Source organism: Eretmochelys imbricata, chromosome 9 (assembly GCF_965152235.1).
Source record: "Eretmochelys imbricata isolate rEreImb1 chromosome 9, rEreImb1.hap1, whole genome shotgun sequence".
NCBI lineage: Eukaryota > Metazoa > Chordata > Testudines > Cheloniidae > Eretmochelys > Eretmochelys imbricata.
This window is the reverse complement of record NC_135580.1, coordinates 64,965,814-64,982,696: the sequence shown is the minus strand read 5'-3', so window position 1 is coordinate 64,982,696 and position 16,883 is coordinate 64,965,814. Positions and strand designations below refer to the sequence as shown.

At 48.5% G+C, this 16,883-nt stretch overlaps 1 protein-coding gene across 3 annotated transcripts; it reads right to left on the bottom strand.

The window, feature by feature from the left end:
- Positions 1 to 1,368: 1,368 nt before the first annotated feature.
- On the bottom strand, positions 1,369 to 16,115 carry NOX1 (NADPH oxidase 1). 3 transcript variants are annotated; one of them, XM_077826417.1, is made up of 13 exons: positions 16,067 to 16,115; positions 8,454 to 8,545; positions 7,871 to 7,981; positions 6,850 to 6,934; positions 5,987 to 6,135; positions 5,681 to 5,862; positions 5,163 to 5,301; positions 4,054 to 4,146; positions 3,573 to 3,808; positions 3,284 to 3,446; positions 2,892 to 3,038; positions 2,514 to 2,638; positions 1,369 to 1,495 (listed from the first exon to the last, which is right to left on the bottom strand). In XM_077826417.1, the coding sequence occupies exons 1-13, from the start codon at positions 16,113 to 16,115 to the stop codon at positions 1,369 to 1,371; spliced, it is 1,698 nt and encodes a 565-aa protein (XP_077682543.1). The 3 variants fall into 3 exon arrangements, with proteins under 3 accessions (XP_077682543.1, XP_077682545.1, XP_077682544.1); XM_077826419.1 differs by lacking the exon at positions 2,892 to 3,038; XM_077826418.1 differs by lacking the exon at positions 7,871 to 7,981.
- Positions 16,116 to 16,883: the final 768 nt, after the last annotated feature.

Genomic DNA, 16,883 nt, shown 5'->3' with positions numbered 1-16,883 from the left:
GAGAGAAAAAGCATTTCAGACAGTTCATAGCAACCCCCCATTTAAGCGGTAAGATCTTTTGTGATAGCAGGCAGGTGGGAACACTTGAGCCACAGGCACTTTGGCAAGATTTATGAGGCACCCTTGTGATAAAAATGTGTCGGCTGCACTTGTCTGATTGAAGTTTGTCTTGAGCCTTTCTTTCAGTGACTTGTGTGCTGGTGTAAGACAACTGAATTACAGCACTGGAGTGCTCTGCCCACAACTGCGTGCAGCATAGGAAGCTGTAGTGCAGCTGTTCCCACAACAGCCCTTACACTTGTGTACATCCTTCTGTGGAAGATCTCTTATAGGGCTGAAATGGGTAGCTCATCTTTCAGTCACTAGCAGTCCTGACATGAAAAATGTAATAGCGGATTGCTAAGCTCCCTTGCTCTCAGCTGGCAGATCAGCGGTGGCTGCTGTATCATTTAAGATATCTTCCAGTCCTGGTAATATGTTTTTCTTCTTTTCTGGATATATTCAAGCAGGTTTTCTCTCTGTGAGTCACTCTGAATAGGGTTGTTAAACCTTTCTGCTGTGGCTACTGGATGACAGAATATTAAAGGGTTCTGCTCACAGTGTCACCCAACAGAACTGCTGTGATGGGAGAGAAGGTGGCAATTTGACTTTACTACCCTTTGTTTTTTACAGTAAGTGCAGACAGAGCACAGGTTCAACAGACACAGTCAGGCACTAGGTAAGTGCTGTGCAGTTGCATCTTAAATTGAACAGAATGGTTCACCTGGGTTGGGTTTTATCACAAGCTGCTTACAAGAGAAGCAAGTTTTGTTTATTTTAATATTCATTTACAGAAACATTTATTGGAGAATATTTCCCGTTTGTGATGAATCAGCTACAAACGACCTCTGTCCTTCTCCCCAGCAGATTTCCCCCAAGCCCATCATCCTGGAATTCCTCTATCCATGTCCAAAATCAAGTTTAATCATCAATCTCAGCCTTTGTCAGTCCCTTGTGCAGGTGCCACAATCAAACTTTAAGTTCATGCTGATTGCACCAGAAAGTCCATTTCAACTCCCCTCTGCATGTGAGATCACTGTTGACCTCTAGTGATGGAGACCCAGTCTCCTCCCCTTCAAAGGAGGTACAAGGTGGAAAACTCAAAAGAACACTTCCTTCGGAGGAATGCAGTGTTGTTTTGGAAGCTCACTTCCTCGTGTTTAGTAGGTAGGAGACGTGATTTGAATGTCTGTAGTTCCCAGTCGTGTCAGTCAGCGCATCCTCAGCAGGGCCAGGTTGATTCAGTTTTAAAAGGCGCTGTAGAGGATCAGGTAATTGCTCTCTGGGAGGTTGTGGTGTCACACCGTGTAGTCACCATGTTCCTGCTGCTTAGAAGTTCTCCTTGTTGAAGTAGAATTTGACCTTCCTAGGGTCCAGGCTGGAGTACTGATGGCAGCACTTCTGCAGGCTTTTTGCCAAAGCTTGAGGCCCACAGAGGAACACTCCCACCACAGACCTGCACAGAACAAAGGAGATGTTAGTGCTGGGGAGAAATAATCTGCCCTCCCCAGGCTCTGTCCAGGGCCGTTCACCATCTGTGGGCCTTCACTTGCCTCCATCTTCAGAACACACCCCCATCCTAGTCATTCATTGGTCCCTGCTCATGGGGCAGTGTATCAGATGAATTACATTGCATGTATTAGCCCGTAGCTCCAGAGACCACTTAACTCCTAACATCCCTTACGCCCATCACCCCTACCTCAGAGGAGACTCCAGTCCTCTTTACAGCGTTCCTTCTGAACAGCTGTGTGTGGAAGAGCCATGGAGAAGGATTTTGCTGTGCAGGGTATTTATGATCAGTGCAGGAAACCTTCAGTTCTTCCCAGTGCTTCCCTGAAGGAGACGCGTTGCCATCATCCTATAGCACAGTGGTTTTCACCCTGTGGTCTAACATCATTCCAAAGGGGTCTGCACCTCCATTTGAAATTTGTTAGAGGTCCACAAATGCGAAAAGGTTTGAAAACCACTGCCATAGAAGGTCCTTGAATTTCTGGCCTTGGGCCCAGTTTTCAGAGATGCTGAGCAGCCATGACTCCACCTGAAGTTAGTAGGAGCTGTAGGTGCTCTGCACCTCTGAAAAACCCAGGCCATTAGAATCCAATAATCTGAGAGCTCTTCAGTAATTAACCCCTGGAACAATTGACCAAGAGTTACGGTGAATTCTCCATCACTGGCAATTTTTAAATCAAAATTGGCTGTTTTTCTAAAATATCTGCTCTAGGAATTAGTTTGGCAAGTTCTCTGGCTTGTGTTATACAGGGGATCAGATGATTACAATAGTCCCTAACCTATGAATCCAATCGTTCTGGTGCTGTATCATATACAGCTCATTCTCAGTGTCCTTATTTGGCATCTGTGCTTACAGAAGCAGCACTAGACTTGCTAGGCATACAGTCAGAGGAGGAAGAGGCCAGGCAGTTTGAAGAGGCATTTCCAGCTCTGGCAACCTGGTCTCCAGGACACTAGACACTCACCTGGGGTGGGCAGTTGCCACTGCAGAGAACTCATTGCTCCACATGGGTCTCCCAAAGGAGGTTTTCTGTTTGAGACCTGTCACCACATCCGTGTCTTTATCAAAGTTGAAAGCTGCTTGGCCAGCCTAGAGTTACAGGAGATGAGGAGTGAGAACAGGCAGACATCCTGCCAATGCCTGGAACCCAACAGACGGGCTGCAGGAGCCCTCATTCATGAGGCCTTGGCTTCAACTGTTGCCATGCTCCCTGAGGGGTTAAATGGCAGAATCCCCACTCTGGTGCCTGTGTTCATCTTGTCTAGCTTTTAACATGGTGTTCTCCCCTCCTAGACTATGACACATCTCCTGCCATCAGGACCGTATAGTGTGTGTGACTCACAATGCTGTTGTCCCAGCCTGTGAGGAAGAGTCTGCAGTTCAGGAAACCTGCTTTGCCAGATTCTTCCATCTCTCGCTCCAGGGAGGCGAGCAGGTCATTGAACCAGGCAAACGCACCTGTATCCCGGCAGAGCCAGTAGAAGTAGATCTGGGATCCAACAGCACAAACAGAAAGAGAGATGTTACTGACAATGGGAGAGCTGTGCACTGCAGTGTAGCAGAGGAGAGTCCCCATTACAATAAGGACAGATTCAGCAGGAAGGCCGTAGCTTCGCGCTCTAGGACAGTGCTGGGGATGGTGGGAAGTTGCACTTTAAGGACACACGAGGTTCCTGGGAATGAAGGTCAGACAGGCAGCTGTAGGGCCAGCCTTTCCCCCATTTCACTGGTTACCTTTTTGGTTTTGAGACACTGGTCTGCATGCTGGAACTTGTACCAGATTGATTTCAGTACAGAAGCAAAGGGCGTGACCCCGATCCCTGCTCCCACCAGCATGGCAACCTCATACTGGAACACGTCTTCACTGGCTGTGCCAAAGGGGCCATCCACCTCTATCCTGGTAAAATAAGGCAGGACCCAGGTAAGAGGTCGAAGCCACCTCCCTGCATCACTTTGTATCACAAAACTCTTCCCAGGGGTTGAGTTCTGTTGGCTTCCTGACTCTAATGCCGCCCTGGCCTACCTGGGTGTCTTTGGTTTCTGCTGCTGAAAGGTATCAATTAGATTCTCTGTCCAGTCCCCTGCTGCCCGGATGTGGACGGAGAAAAAGTCTTCTTCGGGTGCAGAGGTCAGGGTGAAAGGATGCCACTCCAGGCATGAGACAGAGGGACAATTGATGAAAATATACTGGCCCACTTCCATGCTGAAGCCCTTCTTGTGCATCTGTAGTTCCAATACTTTTGATGGGTGCACGACAGCCTGTGGGAAAGGCGCATCCACAAAGCATGAGTATGTCCCACCCAGCTGCCACTACAGCGTCACCACTACTTGGGCTGAGCCTGGAGTAGCTCGGAGCACCCCACACAGGGAGCCTACAGTGACTTCTGCTGGGAAAGAATGGGATTGGAGTGGCCAGGAGCTCCCACGGGCAGTGCTTCTATCCCATTGCCTACAGTGACTCCTGCTGGGAGAGGCTGCACTGGCTGTGCTGAGACACCCCTTACCTTTGTAACAACGACCCTCTGCTGAGAACGCCAAAAGCGTAATACCCGCTCAAAGACATAGAGAACGATTGGGGCCAGCACCCACTGCCAGGACTGTGGAGACAGAAGTGAGTAATACATTGTGAGAGCCTTTCCATCTCTGGAGGAGCTGATGGGCACTGAGGGGAGGTCTGGCAGTATAGGACACTGATGTCCCTAAAGGGTAATTCCCAGCTCAAACGTTCTCGCCTAATGTTTTGGGAAATGTCTTTATGACAGAGGAGACATGGCTCCATGCTGGTGCAGGGTGACATGGGCGCACCAGGATTGGCATTAGTACCTTATACCTATAGAGTACTGTCCCACCCATTCTAATTCAGGTGGTCACATTGCTCCCATCACCAGGGGGTCTGGGTAGAGGGTGAGAGCCATTGCTCAGGATTTGTCCCTGCAATTCATGCCAGCTTGGCACAGAGCTCTCCTGGGTGATGCTCACTAGTGCAGTGTGGGTTACAGTGAGGGGAGGGGAGGGTATTTCAGTCTAATAATTCAGAGAGCAGGAGAAAAGCTGGGTTTCCAAGCCCCTCTGCAGAGGGCTGTGTATATTGTTCCTGTCATCTCCTCTTCTTAACCCTTTTGAGAACCGGCTACTTCCCAGCTGGATGACACTGAGGGCTACCCCCAGAGCAGCAGGTTGGAGCTGCTCTTGCCTGATAAGAGCCTTGCCCTGTACTATTGCCTGCTGCCATTTCTCACCCACCCTGTCAGGCTGGGAACCAGCAGGGAAGAGGTGGGTTGGCCAGGAGTGTACATTGCGGGGGACGGGGCTCTCTTGGCAAGAAGCACCTGGAAAGTTGAACAGGGCTGAGGCAGGCTGTGAAGGGCCCCCTGTGGGATACTTGGCATGGAGAGGCTTTAGGGAGGTGGGAGGGAGCTTGTTCTATTGGGAGGCATGAGTGACAGGAAGGGGAAGGAATGAGGAGCGTCAGAGAACTCCTCTCCCATCACACCATGGAAAATGAGATTGTGTCAGGGGCTGTGCTACACCCTCCTGAATGGACAAGGGTGAGGTCTGTCAGTCAGCTCTGTGTAGTCTCCTGCCAGCTAATGTCTGCACTGGAAGGACTCACCTCAGCTGGGATGCTCCCAAACTCGGGCTCTTCACAGTGGGAGTGTTTGTTCTTTCTTCCCCAGTGTGTAGGGTCCTGCGCACAGTGCTCGGGGTTGTGCTTATTCAAGCTCTCTGCTGTCTGCCCACGAACAAGACCACTGGGAGAGGAGAGAAATGTCACCACAGCTCTCCCGATCCAAGCCTGCCTACCTCCCTGCTTCACCTTCATAACTGCTCAGCAAAGGAGGAAGGGGAGACGCAGGCTTAGATATGGGGAGCATGTGATAGCAGGAGGTTCTGCTGGCAAACGGGGGAGGGTGGAACAGTCAGAGGAGGGGGTTGGGTAAAGGGAGGGTGAGACAGGCGCTTGGCTGGGAAGCGGGGAGGGTGACAGATGCTCCGCGGCGCTAGGGATGCGGTGTGAGAGTCTCATGCCAGGGTAGGAAGTGGGGAGTGCAGGACAGATGGGGAGGTGGACAGGGCTTGCCAGTGAGATGCCATTTGGGAGTGACGTGTGGCTGCTGTGTGGTGCCTTACGCGATGCCATGGATGACAAGGCCAGCGAAGTAGATGATGAAGAGATGGTGTGTGTACCAGAAGACCTCAAAATAGCTCCTGCGGATGAACTCCATGGAGGAGGTAACCATGAGGATCAGCGCCACAGTGATGATCACGCCTGTCAGGCCCGGGATGGTAGTGAATGTCACGTACGCTGGAGTCTGCAAGAGAACACAGTGAGGAGATGGGGATGGTCACATAAAGTCAGCACAGAATGAAGCCATGGCGCCCTGTGGCAGCCACCCTGGGGCTCACATCCCCGCAAGGCAGGCCCTGGGCACTCACCGTGCTGTTGGAGTGGATGGGGTTTAGCCACTTGTTACTCTCCTCATCTTGGTGCAGGTTGGAGAGAATGGAGGAGAGGCTCCCATCCGCAGCTTGCTGGCTGTCATTGTACCACTCAAAGTTACACAGGTGGGCGATGATATGAACAGCTGAACATCACAGACACAGAGAGAGATTGGAACCTACACCCTGGGAGTCCATCACCCAGGGCATGTCTACATTGGAATAAAAGACCTGCAGCACAGCCATGGCTGGCCTAGCTTAGCTGACTTGGGCTGCGGGGCTAAAACTGCTGGGTAGACATTCGGGCTTGGGCTAGAGCCCAGGCTCTGGGACCCTCCCGCATTGTGGGGTCTCATAGCCTGGGATCCAGCCCGAGCCCAAATGCCTACACAGCAATTTTACAACCCTGCAGCTCTAGCCCTGGGAGCCCAAATCAGCTGACCTGGGCCAGGCGCAGGTATTTAATTGCTGTGTAGACGTACCCTCGGAGATCTGCTGCAAGCCAAGGCAGCACAGCCTGCGCTGAAAGGGGCAGCACCCCGCCCATTGCCCTCTTGGATATAGAATACATGCTTGCCACCTGGAGACCATGCTCAGACCCTGATCAACATCCCACTGGGGAAGGCCTGGGCATCTGCTCACTCTGCCCCCAGTAGGGTGCCAATTGTGGTAGGATGTATTCCTGGAGGTTTCATCACATGACATAATGTTTAATTCCTGGACACTCCAGGACAATCCTGGAGGTTTAGCAACCCTAATCCACAGGCCAGGGGGAACCTGAACCAGTGACTGCTGGCTGGTGCAGCATTTTCCTGTACTGGGTGACAGTTCATGTGCAATGAGGTGGGTGCCTGAGTTACCTGTGAACAGGGCAATTGTGTAGGCCACAAGCTTGTGGAAGGTGAGGTTGTGATCCAGCTGCTTCCTCATTGTGCGCCTGCAGCACTGCAGGGAGGAGAGGAAATGGTCAGCAAATGGAGAGCTGCTTCCAGACTGTGGGGGCAAGAGGGGCAGGGCCAGCCCCTCTCTGTGTGGGAGTGGGGGGGACTGGGGGCAGAGCAGGCCCTTCCCCATGTTGGGCAGGGGGAGGCTCTAGGGGTGGGCAGGCAGGTACATGGACACACAGGGCCAAGGGCCATGTTGCGCATTGCATCTAGGCACATGGAGCCCTCCCCGTGTCCTCAGGATCCAGAACACCTTTTGGGTGAGGGAGGAGATGACACCATTCTCAGAGTAGGCAAGGGGGGAGGTGTCCCTTCTCTCCGCCAAGCCCTGGGTCAGTCTGTTCCCTGCCCCTCTTCCTCCATCCCTGCAAGATGCAGAAGGGGTGAAGAGCCCCTGAAGCTGCCCCTCTGGCCTAGGAAAGGGGAGGAGGGGATCGTGCTGCTGCCCCGCAGGTCCAGGAGAGGAGGCTGCAGAACCCCAGAAGCTGCAGGAGGAGCAGCTGCAGGGGGTGGGTGGGTGGATAATTAATTGCTGGGCTGAGGTAGGGGCGTGGGGGGACACAGAAGTAATTAATGGGAACTATGAGCATTGGGGAGATTGGCGGGAGACCTCACCCAACCCTACCCCATCAAGCAGCAGCAGTCAAACCTCCTCACACCGTACATGTGGAAGTGTTGGAAGCACGGATTTCACACACACACATAGCCTGAGCCAGGGGGCACGCAAAGGCCACATCACAAACACAGTAGTATTTGTAAATGATTTTGGGACTCATCTCCTGTTGTTTTGATGTCTGGCTCATTCTGTCACTAGTGCGTGACCCTGCTGGGTGTGACTGGCCAGGAGTGCCCGGTGAAGCCAGAATCAGTCCCAGTCCTGAGTGAGCGTTTGTGCGGTGGGATGAGGAGTGATGGCGGGGCAGGGCTGGTCACTCACCGAGCAAGTGCCCCTCAGGAAGGAGAGCAGGTTGCGACACACTGGTAACAGGATCAGCATGCTGTTAAAGTTCAGGCATTTTGCAGAGGCCCGGGCCCATGCCAGCGCAGACTGGGGAGGAGATGGGGATGTGCAAAGACTGGGTCAGTCTCACTTTGTGGGTGCCCACCAGTTACCAGCTATCACTGTATACACCACACTGCATTTGGCTTTAATGCAGGAGCCTGAGGCCCTTCACACACCCCAGAGAGCGGGGGATTTTTCCATCCTCCCCTCACTGAACAGGAGTGGGTGCTACTGTATGTCAATCACTACTGGCTAGTGTTCTGCCCCAGCCAGCACTAGGCTACTACTGTGATGAAAGCCCAAAGGGGTCACAGCCACAAACAGCCTCCCTGGTGTGGAGCAGCACCAGCAGGAAATGGGGGCAGGGGAGTTTACACAGCTGATCCATCTCCAGCCTGAAGGGGGCTGCGATGGGAAAGGCTTCCTGTTTCTGAGATGGGAAACGCTCCCAGCTGATAAGGTCAGTATTTGGCAAAAAGAGGGGCAGGGGAGAGAGAGCGGGGGAGACTGTCCTTACCCCAAGTAGGACTCTGGTGTAGTAGAACTTCTTATCCCTGTCAAACAGCAGGAAATAATATACAAACAGGAAAACATTCAGGCCCAACCAGGCTGCCTAGAGAGGGGGGAGAAAAGACAGTTAAATGGCAATTGAAAGACCCCACAATCAAACAGGGTGTTAGTGTGTCTGAGGGGAGGAGGCAACAACAAAAGAATTGTGTCTCCTTTATTTCAGTGAACCTTAAAGGGAAATGCTAGTGTACCATAAAATTCAGGAGGGCCAGATCCTCAGTTGCTGTAGCTCTACCGACTTCAGGGGAGTGAGTCCAATTTATACCAGCTCGGAATGTGGCCCACGGGCTGTAATCACTGCATCTAATTAGAAAGCAGAGTGATTACTTGCAACAGCACTTTCAGAGAGGCCCACTGATTTTGGTGCCCATTTTGAGACACTTTGTGCCTGATGTTCTGAGGTGCCAGGACACCCCTTGAGACCAGTAGAAGCTGTGAGAGCTCAGTACTGTGCTGGTGTTCCTGGGAGAAGGAGTTGGCCCTGCTGCCCTAGAGGGTTAAGGCCTCATTTTCTGAGGTGAGAGCACCCACAGACGGCTCCTATTGAAGTCATGGGGAGCTGGATGCCCAGGAGGACGCAGAGCTTGCCACACTGAAGGAACTTCTGTTCCCAAACGCTCCTTGTATTGGCAAACCTTAGCAGGGCAGATGAGTTCTCAGCAAGAGTCCAGGGGAACTGTGGTGGAAATGAAAGGAGAATGTCCCTGCTACTCCCCATTATCTGAGGTTATTTGACCTGTAGGTGATGAGGGAAGGACCAGACTAACAAAGTCCATCAGCTGGTTCTGTTTGTATCACTGTTCCCAAGGGTCTCACCTGTCATCTGGCTTTGGGGGGCTGTTCAGAGCCCGAGCTAGGACTACTGTAGTGCTGCTCAGTCACTCAGTGAGAGGGGTTAGCATCTCCTCTTCCCCACCCAGGAGCGTGATGCTGTTCATGGACAGTTTCCATTCAGCCCATTGGATCAAGTCAGCAACATGGTCAGTGACAGGACAATGGGTATCTGAGGGCTGTGTCCTGGCCTAGGTTAGAGGAGTTGCTGGTTCTCAGTCTAGCTCCCAATGGAGAAGTGCCCATATTACAATCCGTGGGCATAGCTGGCACTCTGTCTCAGCAGAGAGGCCAAGGGCAATGCATAAAGTGATCTGAAAAAAGTGGCAGGACTACCATATTGTGGGAGCAGCAGCTTTGGTAAGACCATGTTTAAAATGCACCCCTCAGCAACCCAGGTCAGTGTTTATATATTTATTTAATATGTTGGGTCTGTGACTCCTTGCAAACGCAGCCTTTGCCCTCCCTCAGCACGCACACACACACTAAGCACTGGCTGAATGGGCCATGCAGACAGAATTCCCCTCTCATCCCTCACCTCTCCAGGCCAGGGTAGCAGCTGTTGGGAGGAAGCCAGCTCTGCCAGTACCTAAACTGTCCGTGGTCTGTGGATAAGTAGAGGGCTTCCATCTCCAGGGCAGTCAGGCCAGCATCTTTCCCCAGCAGTAGCAGCACTTATCAAACGTCAAGAGAGCCAAAATTCCTCAAGCACGAATCCCTCATCAGATCTCTGTGCTTCTATGGTAGCTGTTGGCCACTGAGTTAGATCCTGATCCTGCCGCTGGCTCCATGCAGGCAAACCCCTGTGCCCAGCCCATGCAGAGTCCACTGATGCCAAAGCAGCAGGCATTGCAGATCTTCCAAGATATTTAGATGTCTAACTCCCTTTGAGCATTTGGGCCAAATTCCACTTTCAGTGACAAGGTGTAAATGCAGAGTAGCTACTAACTTCTGTTCAGTGACTGGCTTTACACCCCTGTAACTGAGAGCAGGATCTGACCCCATTTCACTAGACACTGTAGATGATTTCTTTCATCTTACACCATAGATTAGCTTACTTAGTAATTTAGTAGGTGTAGTCACATAGTAATCCTGGGACCAACATGGCTGTAACACCACTGCAAACAAAACTGTCCATGGAATTTAAAGTGTTCCCACTAAGTCAGTGTGTACGAAGTTGTAACTCAAAGGGAAGCAGAAGGAGGCATTTAAATAATCTAGGAAATTCTTAGCAAAGCACGCAAAGTATTTACTATTGAATAGATGCTACCATGACACTAGCCAGCCAGAATCCTAATGGGAAATACAGAAAGAACATGCATTTATTGTTTTAGAATGATTTTTTTATCATTACAGTGTTTTTATTTAATTATGTTATTTGAACCAAATTCAGCAGTCCTTTTCGAGCAAAAGTCCCATGGACTTTATTAGGAGGTAACTTGGGCACTTCAGACAGAGCTCAAAAAGGTACTTAAACTCATGCCTAACTTAACTGTGGCATGTAACCAATGGCTTAAATCAGCCACTGTACCAGCTGACTGGTGGATAGCTAATGTGGTGCTGATTTTTTTTTAAAAAGGCTCCTCGGGTGATCCTGGCAATTACAGGCTGGTAAGCTTAATTTGAGTACTGGCCAAATTGGTTGAAACTATAATAAAGAACAGAATTAGCAGACGTATAGATGAACATGATGTATTGGGGAAGAGTCAACTCCCTTTTGCAAAGGGAAATCATGCCTCACCAATTTATTAGAATTCTTTGAGAGGGTCAACAAATATTTGGCCGGGGGAAATCCAGTGAATATAGTTTATTTGGACTTTCAGAAAACTTTTGACAAGGTTCCTCACCAAAGGCTCTTAAGCAAAGAAAGGAGTCTTGGTTGAAAGATAGGAAACAAAGGGTAGGAATAAATGGTCAGTTTTCACAGCAGAAAGAGATAAATAGTGGGATCCCCCAAAGATCTGTATGAGAACTAATGCTGTTCAACATATCCATAAATGATCTGGAAAAGGGGATGAACAATGAGGTGGCAAAGTTTGCAGATGACACAAAATAACTCAAGATAGCTAAGTCAAAAGCAGACTAAAAAGAGTTAGAAAGGGGGATCTCACAAAACTGGGTGACTGGGCAAAAAAATGGCAGGAGAAATTCAGTGCGGATAAATACAAAGTAATGCACATTTGAAAACATAATCCCAGTTATACACACAAAATGATGGGGTTGAAATTAGCTGTTACCTCTCAAGAAAGAGAACTTGGAGTCATCATGGATAGTTCTCTGAAAACATCTGCTCAATGTGCATCAGCTGTCAAAAAAGCTAACACAATGTTCGGAATCATTAGCAAAGGGCTAGATAATAAGACAGAAGATATCATAGTGCTACTATTTAAATCCATGGTCCTCCCATACCTTGAATATTGTAGTGTAGTTCTGGTCACCCTTTCTCAAAAAAGATACGTTAGAATTGGAAAAGGTTCCCTTTTAATGATTAAGGGTATGGAACAGTTTTCATATGAGGATAAATTAAAAAGGCTGGTACTGTTCAGCTTGGAAAAGAGACAATGGAGGGGAATATGATTGAGGTCTATGAAATCATGAACGATGTGGAAAAAGTGAATAAGGAAGTTGTTTATGGCTTCACATAACACAGGAACCAGGCGTCACCCCGTGAAATTAATAGGCAGCAGGTTTAAAACACAAATAAGGGCACATGGCCGCCAGGGGAGGCTAACCCCGCACCTCCCCCTTCTGCCCCCCCCTTTAACCTCCCCCTCCCCTGCAGGAGCCCAAAACACCCTCACCACAGCCCCAGCCTCGGTGCGCCGCAGCCTCAGCTCCCACAGCCCCTGGGCGGTGTGGCCATAGTGCCTCCAGCCCTGGTGCTTCAGGAGGCCGGGCAGCACAGACGCCATGTCCCCAGCCCTGGGTATCTGGGCAGCATGGTCACTGCAGCCCCCAGTCCAGTTGCTCAGGCGGCTGGGTGGCGTGGTTGCCGCGCCCCCAGCCCCAGGGGTCTGGTGGCCGGGCAGCGCGGTCGCCACACCTCCAGCCCCAGTGCTCAGGCGGCACGGTCGCTGCACCCCCAGCCCCGGGGCTCCAGGCAGCCCCAGTTCCAGTGCTCGGGCGACCAGCCCCGGAGCGCCGAGCAGGCAGCATGGCCCAGCACCAGTGTCCCCGAGGCCCTGCAGGAGGCACACTGGCCTGGGGGTGGGGCCACGGTAGGCTGTCTGGGGAGGCAAAGCCTCCCCTTTCCTAGGATACTCACCACCCATGATAAGGAAGGTTTCAGAGTAGCAGCCATGTTAGTCTGTATTCGCAAAAAGAAAAGGAGGACTTGTGGCACCTTAGAGACTAGCCAATTTATTTGAGCATAAGCTTTCATGAGCTACAGCTCACTTCATCAGATGCATACTGTGGAAAATACAATTCTGAATGCATCATCCGATGAAGTGAGCTGTAGCTCACGAAAGCTTATGCTCAAATAAATTGGTTAGTCTCTGAGGTGCCACAAGTACTCCTTTTCTTTTCATGATAAGGAAGTTCTTCATCACACAACCTATAGAACTCATTGCCTGGGGATGTTGTGAAAGCCAAAAGTAAAACTGGGTTCAGAAAAGAATTAGACAAGTTAATGGAGAATAGGTCCATCAATGGCTATTAGCCAGTAAGGTCAGGGACACAACCCCATGCTCTGGGTGTCCCTAAACCTCCAATTGCTAGAAGCTGGTACTGGATGACAGGGGATGGATTACTCAGTACATTGCTCTGTTCCATTCACTCCCTCTAAAGCATCTGGCCACTGTCAGAATACAGAATACTGGACTATATGGCCAATTGCTCTGACCAAGTATGGTCCTTCTTACGCTTTTATGTTTAAACATATGAGTCATCTAATTAACATCAAGGGGACTACTCACATGCTTAAAGTTAGGCACGTGTTTCAACACCTGCCTGAATCGGGGCCTTTATTATTTAAGTGTTGCCAATCTGTATAACACAAGCAGATAGTCCTTGTCCTGAAGATCTTACTGTCTAAAATGGATTAACTATTTAGGCCTTGATACTATAACAAGCTTTGCACCGGTATAATATGGGCCCTGTGAAGGAAGAAAGGGTCCACGGGGTGTGTGACCCTAGTAAATCAGTAGAGCCCTGAGCGATACAAAATTTGTATCGGCATCCGATCTGCAAAAATGATCCAGATGCGGATATCTGTGGATATAAAGCAGATATCCGTGGATTTGCAGGGCTCTATAAATCAGTGCCTTAGGTACAATGCTGTCTTTCTATCACTTCCACTGTTTCTTTCTCACAAAGGTGATGAACTGGATTCCACAGCAAGCAACTATGATGTAATATATAAGAGATCATGACCTTAGGGTGGGACTAAGCAGGGGAGGAGATAAATTCTTAACAAAATTATGCTGTTGTCATTCCTTTATCTATAAAGAATGAGGAAAGGGAAATAGAGAAAATGTTTGACATGCCAGCAGGGTTTTGTAGTTTTCTCTGAAGAAATCCTTAAATATAATAAAAGTTGAACTGACAGAATGGTGTGGGGGGGGGGGGGAAATCTGTGAATATTCATTCAAATTGAAAACCAGATTTTGATGTAACTGTGTTTGGCCCCATCTTTTGTTGCTTTTGCTTTCCATGAACATTTGAGCAGCCAGGTTTTACCAGTGCGAATATTCCCAAAAAACAAATTTGAAGCCTGAATATTTCCCAAAAGCAACATTTCAGATTGTGTATTCAATTACAATATTCAGCATTCTAAATGTGTGATGTGTCGGCTAGTTGCCTCAGTTGTCCAGTCAGGAGACAGAAACAACACTTAAGGTGACTTAAGTGACTGATGAACAGAGATGGAATTTTACATTTCAAATATCAAACCATTTGCAGCACCCTGGTTGTGAGTAGAGCTGATTGGGGGTTTTCTTGCAAAATGATTTTTCAATGGAAAAAGTACTTTCCACAAAATCAAAAATTTCCATGGGACATGTTTAATTTTTGTTGAAATGTTTCAGTTTTCTGTCAGGAAAATCAAAATGAAATATTGATTTTTGAGACAGTTTGACCCAGATTGAAACATTTAGGTTTGTTGAACAGAGTTGAAACATTTTGTTACACAAAGTAAAACTAAAAAGAAAAGGAGTACTTGTGGCACCTTAGAGACTAACAAATTTATTTGAGCATTTGTTAGTCTCTAAGGTGCCACAAGTACTCCTTTTCTTTTTGCGAATACAGACTAACACGGCTGCTACTCTGAAAAGTAAAACTATTTCCCTCCCCCACGCCACCCCCCACTGTTACTCACACCTTCTTGTCAACTGTTGGAAATGAGCCATCCTGATTATCACCACAAAAGGTTTTTTTCTCCTGCTGATCACCTTAATTGATCACTCTCCTTATAGTGTGTATGGCAGCACGCATTTTTTCATGTTCTCTGTGTGTATCTTCTTACTGTATTTTCCACTGCATGCAACCAATGAAGTGGGTTTTAGCCCACAAAAGCATATGCTCAAATAAATTTGTTAGTCTCTAAGGTGCCACAAGTCCTCCTAGTTGTTGTTTCAACATCGAAGTGTCACAGTGCATCAGTGGAGTGGTAGTTTTGGGTGTTTCATGCCCCCTCCTCCCACATTCTATTCTATGGCCTGTCTTCTTGGCCTGAAGTACATCTCTTCTCATGACAAACAGTACATGGTGCATGGTGGGAGGTGCACTGCAGCTAGAGAGCCTGGGCCCTAAGGAGCAATGATGGCATGATGCACCTGAACTACAATTCCCATTGAGGCACTGCAGCACCATAGGCCAATGAAGTTTAATATCAAACTGGCTCAACACAAAAAAATGTGATTTGTTTCAACACACCAAAATGAAACACTTCCATTGTTTCTACTGAAAATATCAAAATGAAATGTTTCAAATCGAAATTTGCCAGCATTTTCATTCTGTGAAAAAATTCAGTATTTTGACTCTTTGTCCCAATGAGCGATGATAGCAAGTGTCAAAACATTGGAATTTACCATGCAACGGAAATTCCAACTTTTGCTAAGCTGTTTGGGAGCTATTCACATTGGGGGTAACATTTCATGAAGAAAGTCACTAATCAATTTGGATAAAAATATCTGGCAATTTCACAATCTGATCATTAAGTTTTCTTTAATGGAAAAAGAGGGAAAATTCAAGGAATAAATTATTTGCTTAGTAATAAATACTTTAGATTTTAATCAGTTAGTTTGAACATAAAACAAAGATTTGAGTGATTATTTAAAAAAAAAATACAGATTTTCAAAAGACCTCAGGCCAAATGTATTCCTGGTGTGACTCATTCCAAGCCAACTGAATCATGCTATAGATTATTTTTTCCTTTCTCTTTCCTGTTTTAATACCTTGTCTAAGTAGCCAGCCTATTTATCCTCCTTCCAAGCAAGCCCCAGTTGTGGAGTTTTGTAAGGACCCGATTCAGGGCAGCATTTTAGCATGTTCTTAATGTGTGCTAAAATCCCTGTGCTTACAGGTAAGAATGTGCTGAGTTGGGACCTAAATCTTTTTAAATTCATAAGTCTATTTCATTCAGGTTTATTCAGTAAAGCTACTGGTAGTTGTACAAAATGAACAGTATTTGCCATTTCTCCATGACCAACTAGTGCTAGATATCTTTTTTTTAAATGTGTCCCTCATGATCTAAAAAGAATCTCTAACTGGATATGAATAAAGAGTCACTTACGATCACCACAGCCGGAAACCAGTGGTTCACGACCCAGTTTCCCATTGGTGTTCTACAAGGCTCTGTGCTGTTGCCACTCTTCTCTGGCTGCCTGTGTGTCCAGATAGATTCGCCTTTTCTGTCTCTGTATCCCTCAAGATCTGTTTGTGATTCGGTGTGTCTCTCTTTTAACTTGTTTCACCTGTTTTATATGCTTGGCAGGAGATCTGGCCCATGACACTGGAACTGCAGGGGTTTTCCCTGCTGGACTTCCATTAAGGAAATGCTAAGCGTTATTTTTTTTAAACTCTAACAGATTCTCTTAAAAAGGGCCTGACTGCTCTACTGAGAAACACCTACGGCAAAACACCAGCCTTGTCTATCCGGAATAATATTCATGAGCCTTTATTCATTTATTCAATGCACCCAGGCTAGGGCACACCCAAACCAGGGCGAGTTTCACAATACTTGGTGTTTTTCTGCAAGCCCCAGCTCCTGGAGTCAAGTGGTCTTGAGAGATTATAGCCCACATGGTTGCAGAGAGCAGCTGGAACATGTGACCTGCATGATGGCTCAGAAACCAAAAACCAAATAAAAAGACTGAGGGTCGGGCAGTTATATGCACTCGTGGTGCCGGGCTCCAGCAATATTCAGGGCCGGGGGGCGGCTCCACCAATGTTTGGGTCTGGGTCTCTCCCCCGGCTCCGCCTGCCGCCCCGCCCGCACCTCCCCCGAGTGTCCCCCGGCCCCCACTTACTGGCCCTGCTCACCTCCTCTGGCCCCGGAGCCTGCAGCTCACGCTGACTCTGCTCTGCCGGCTCCCCGCATCAGTTG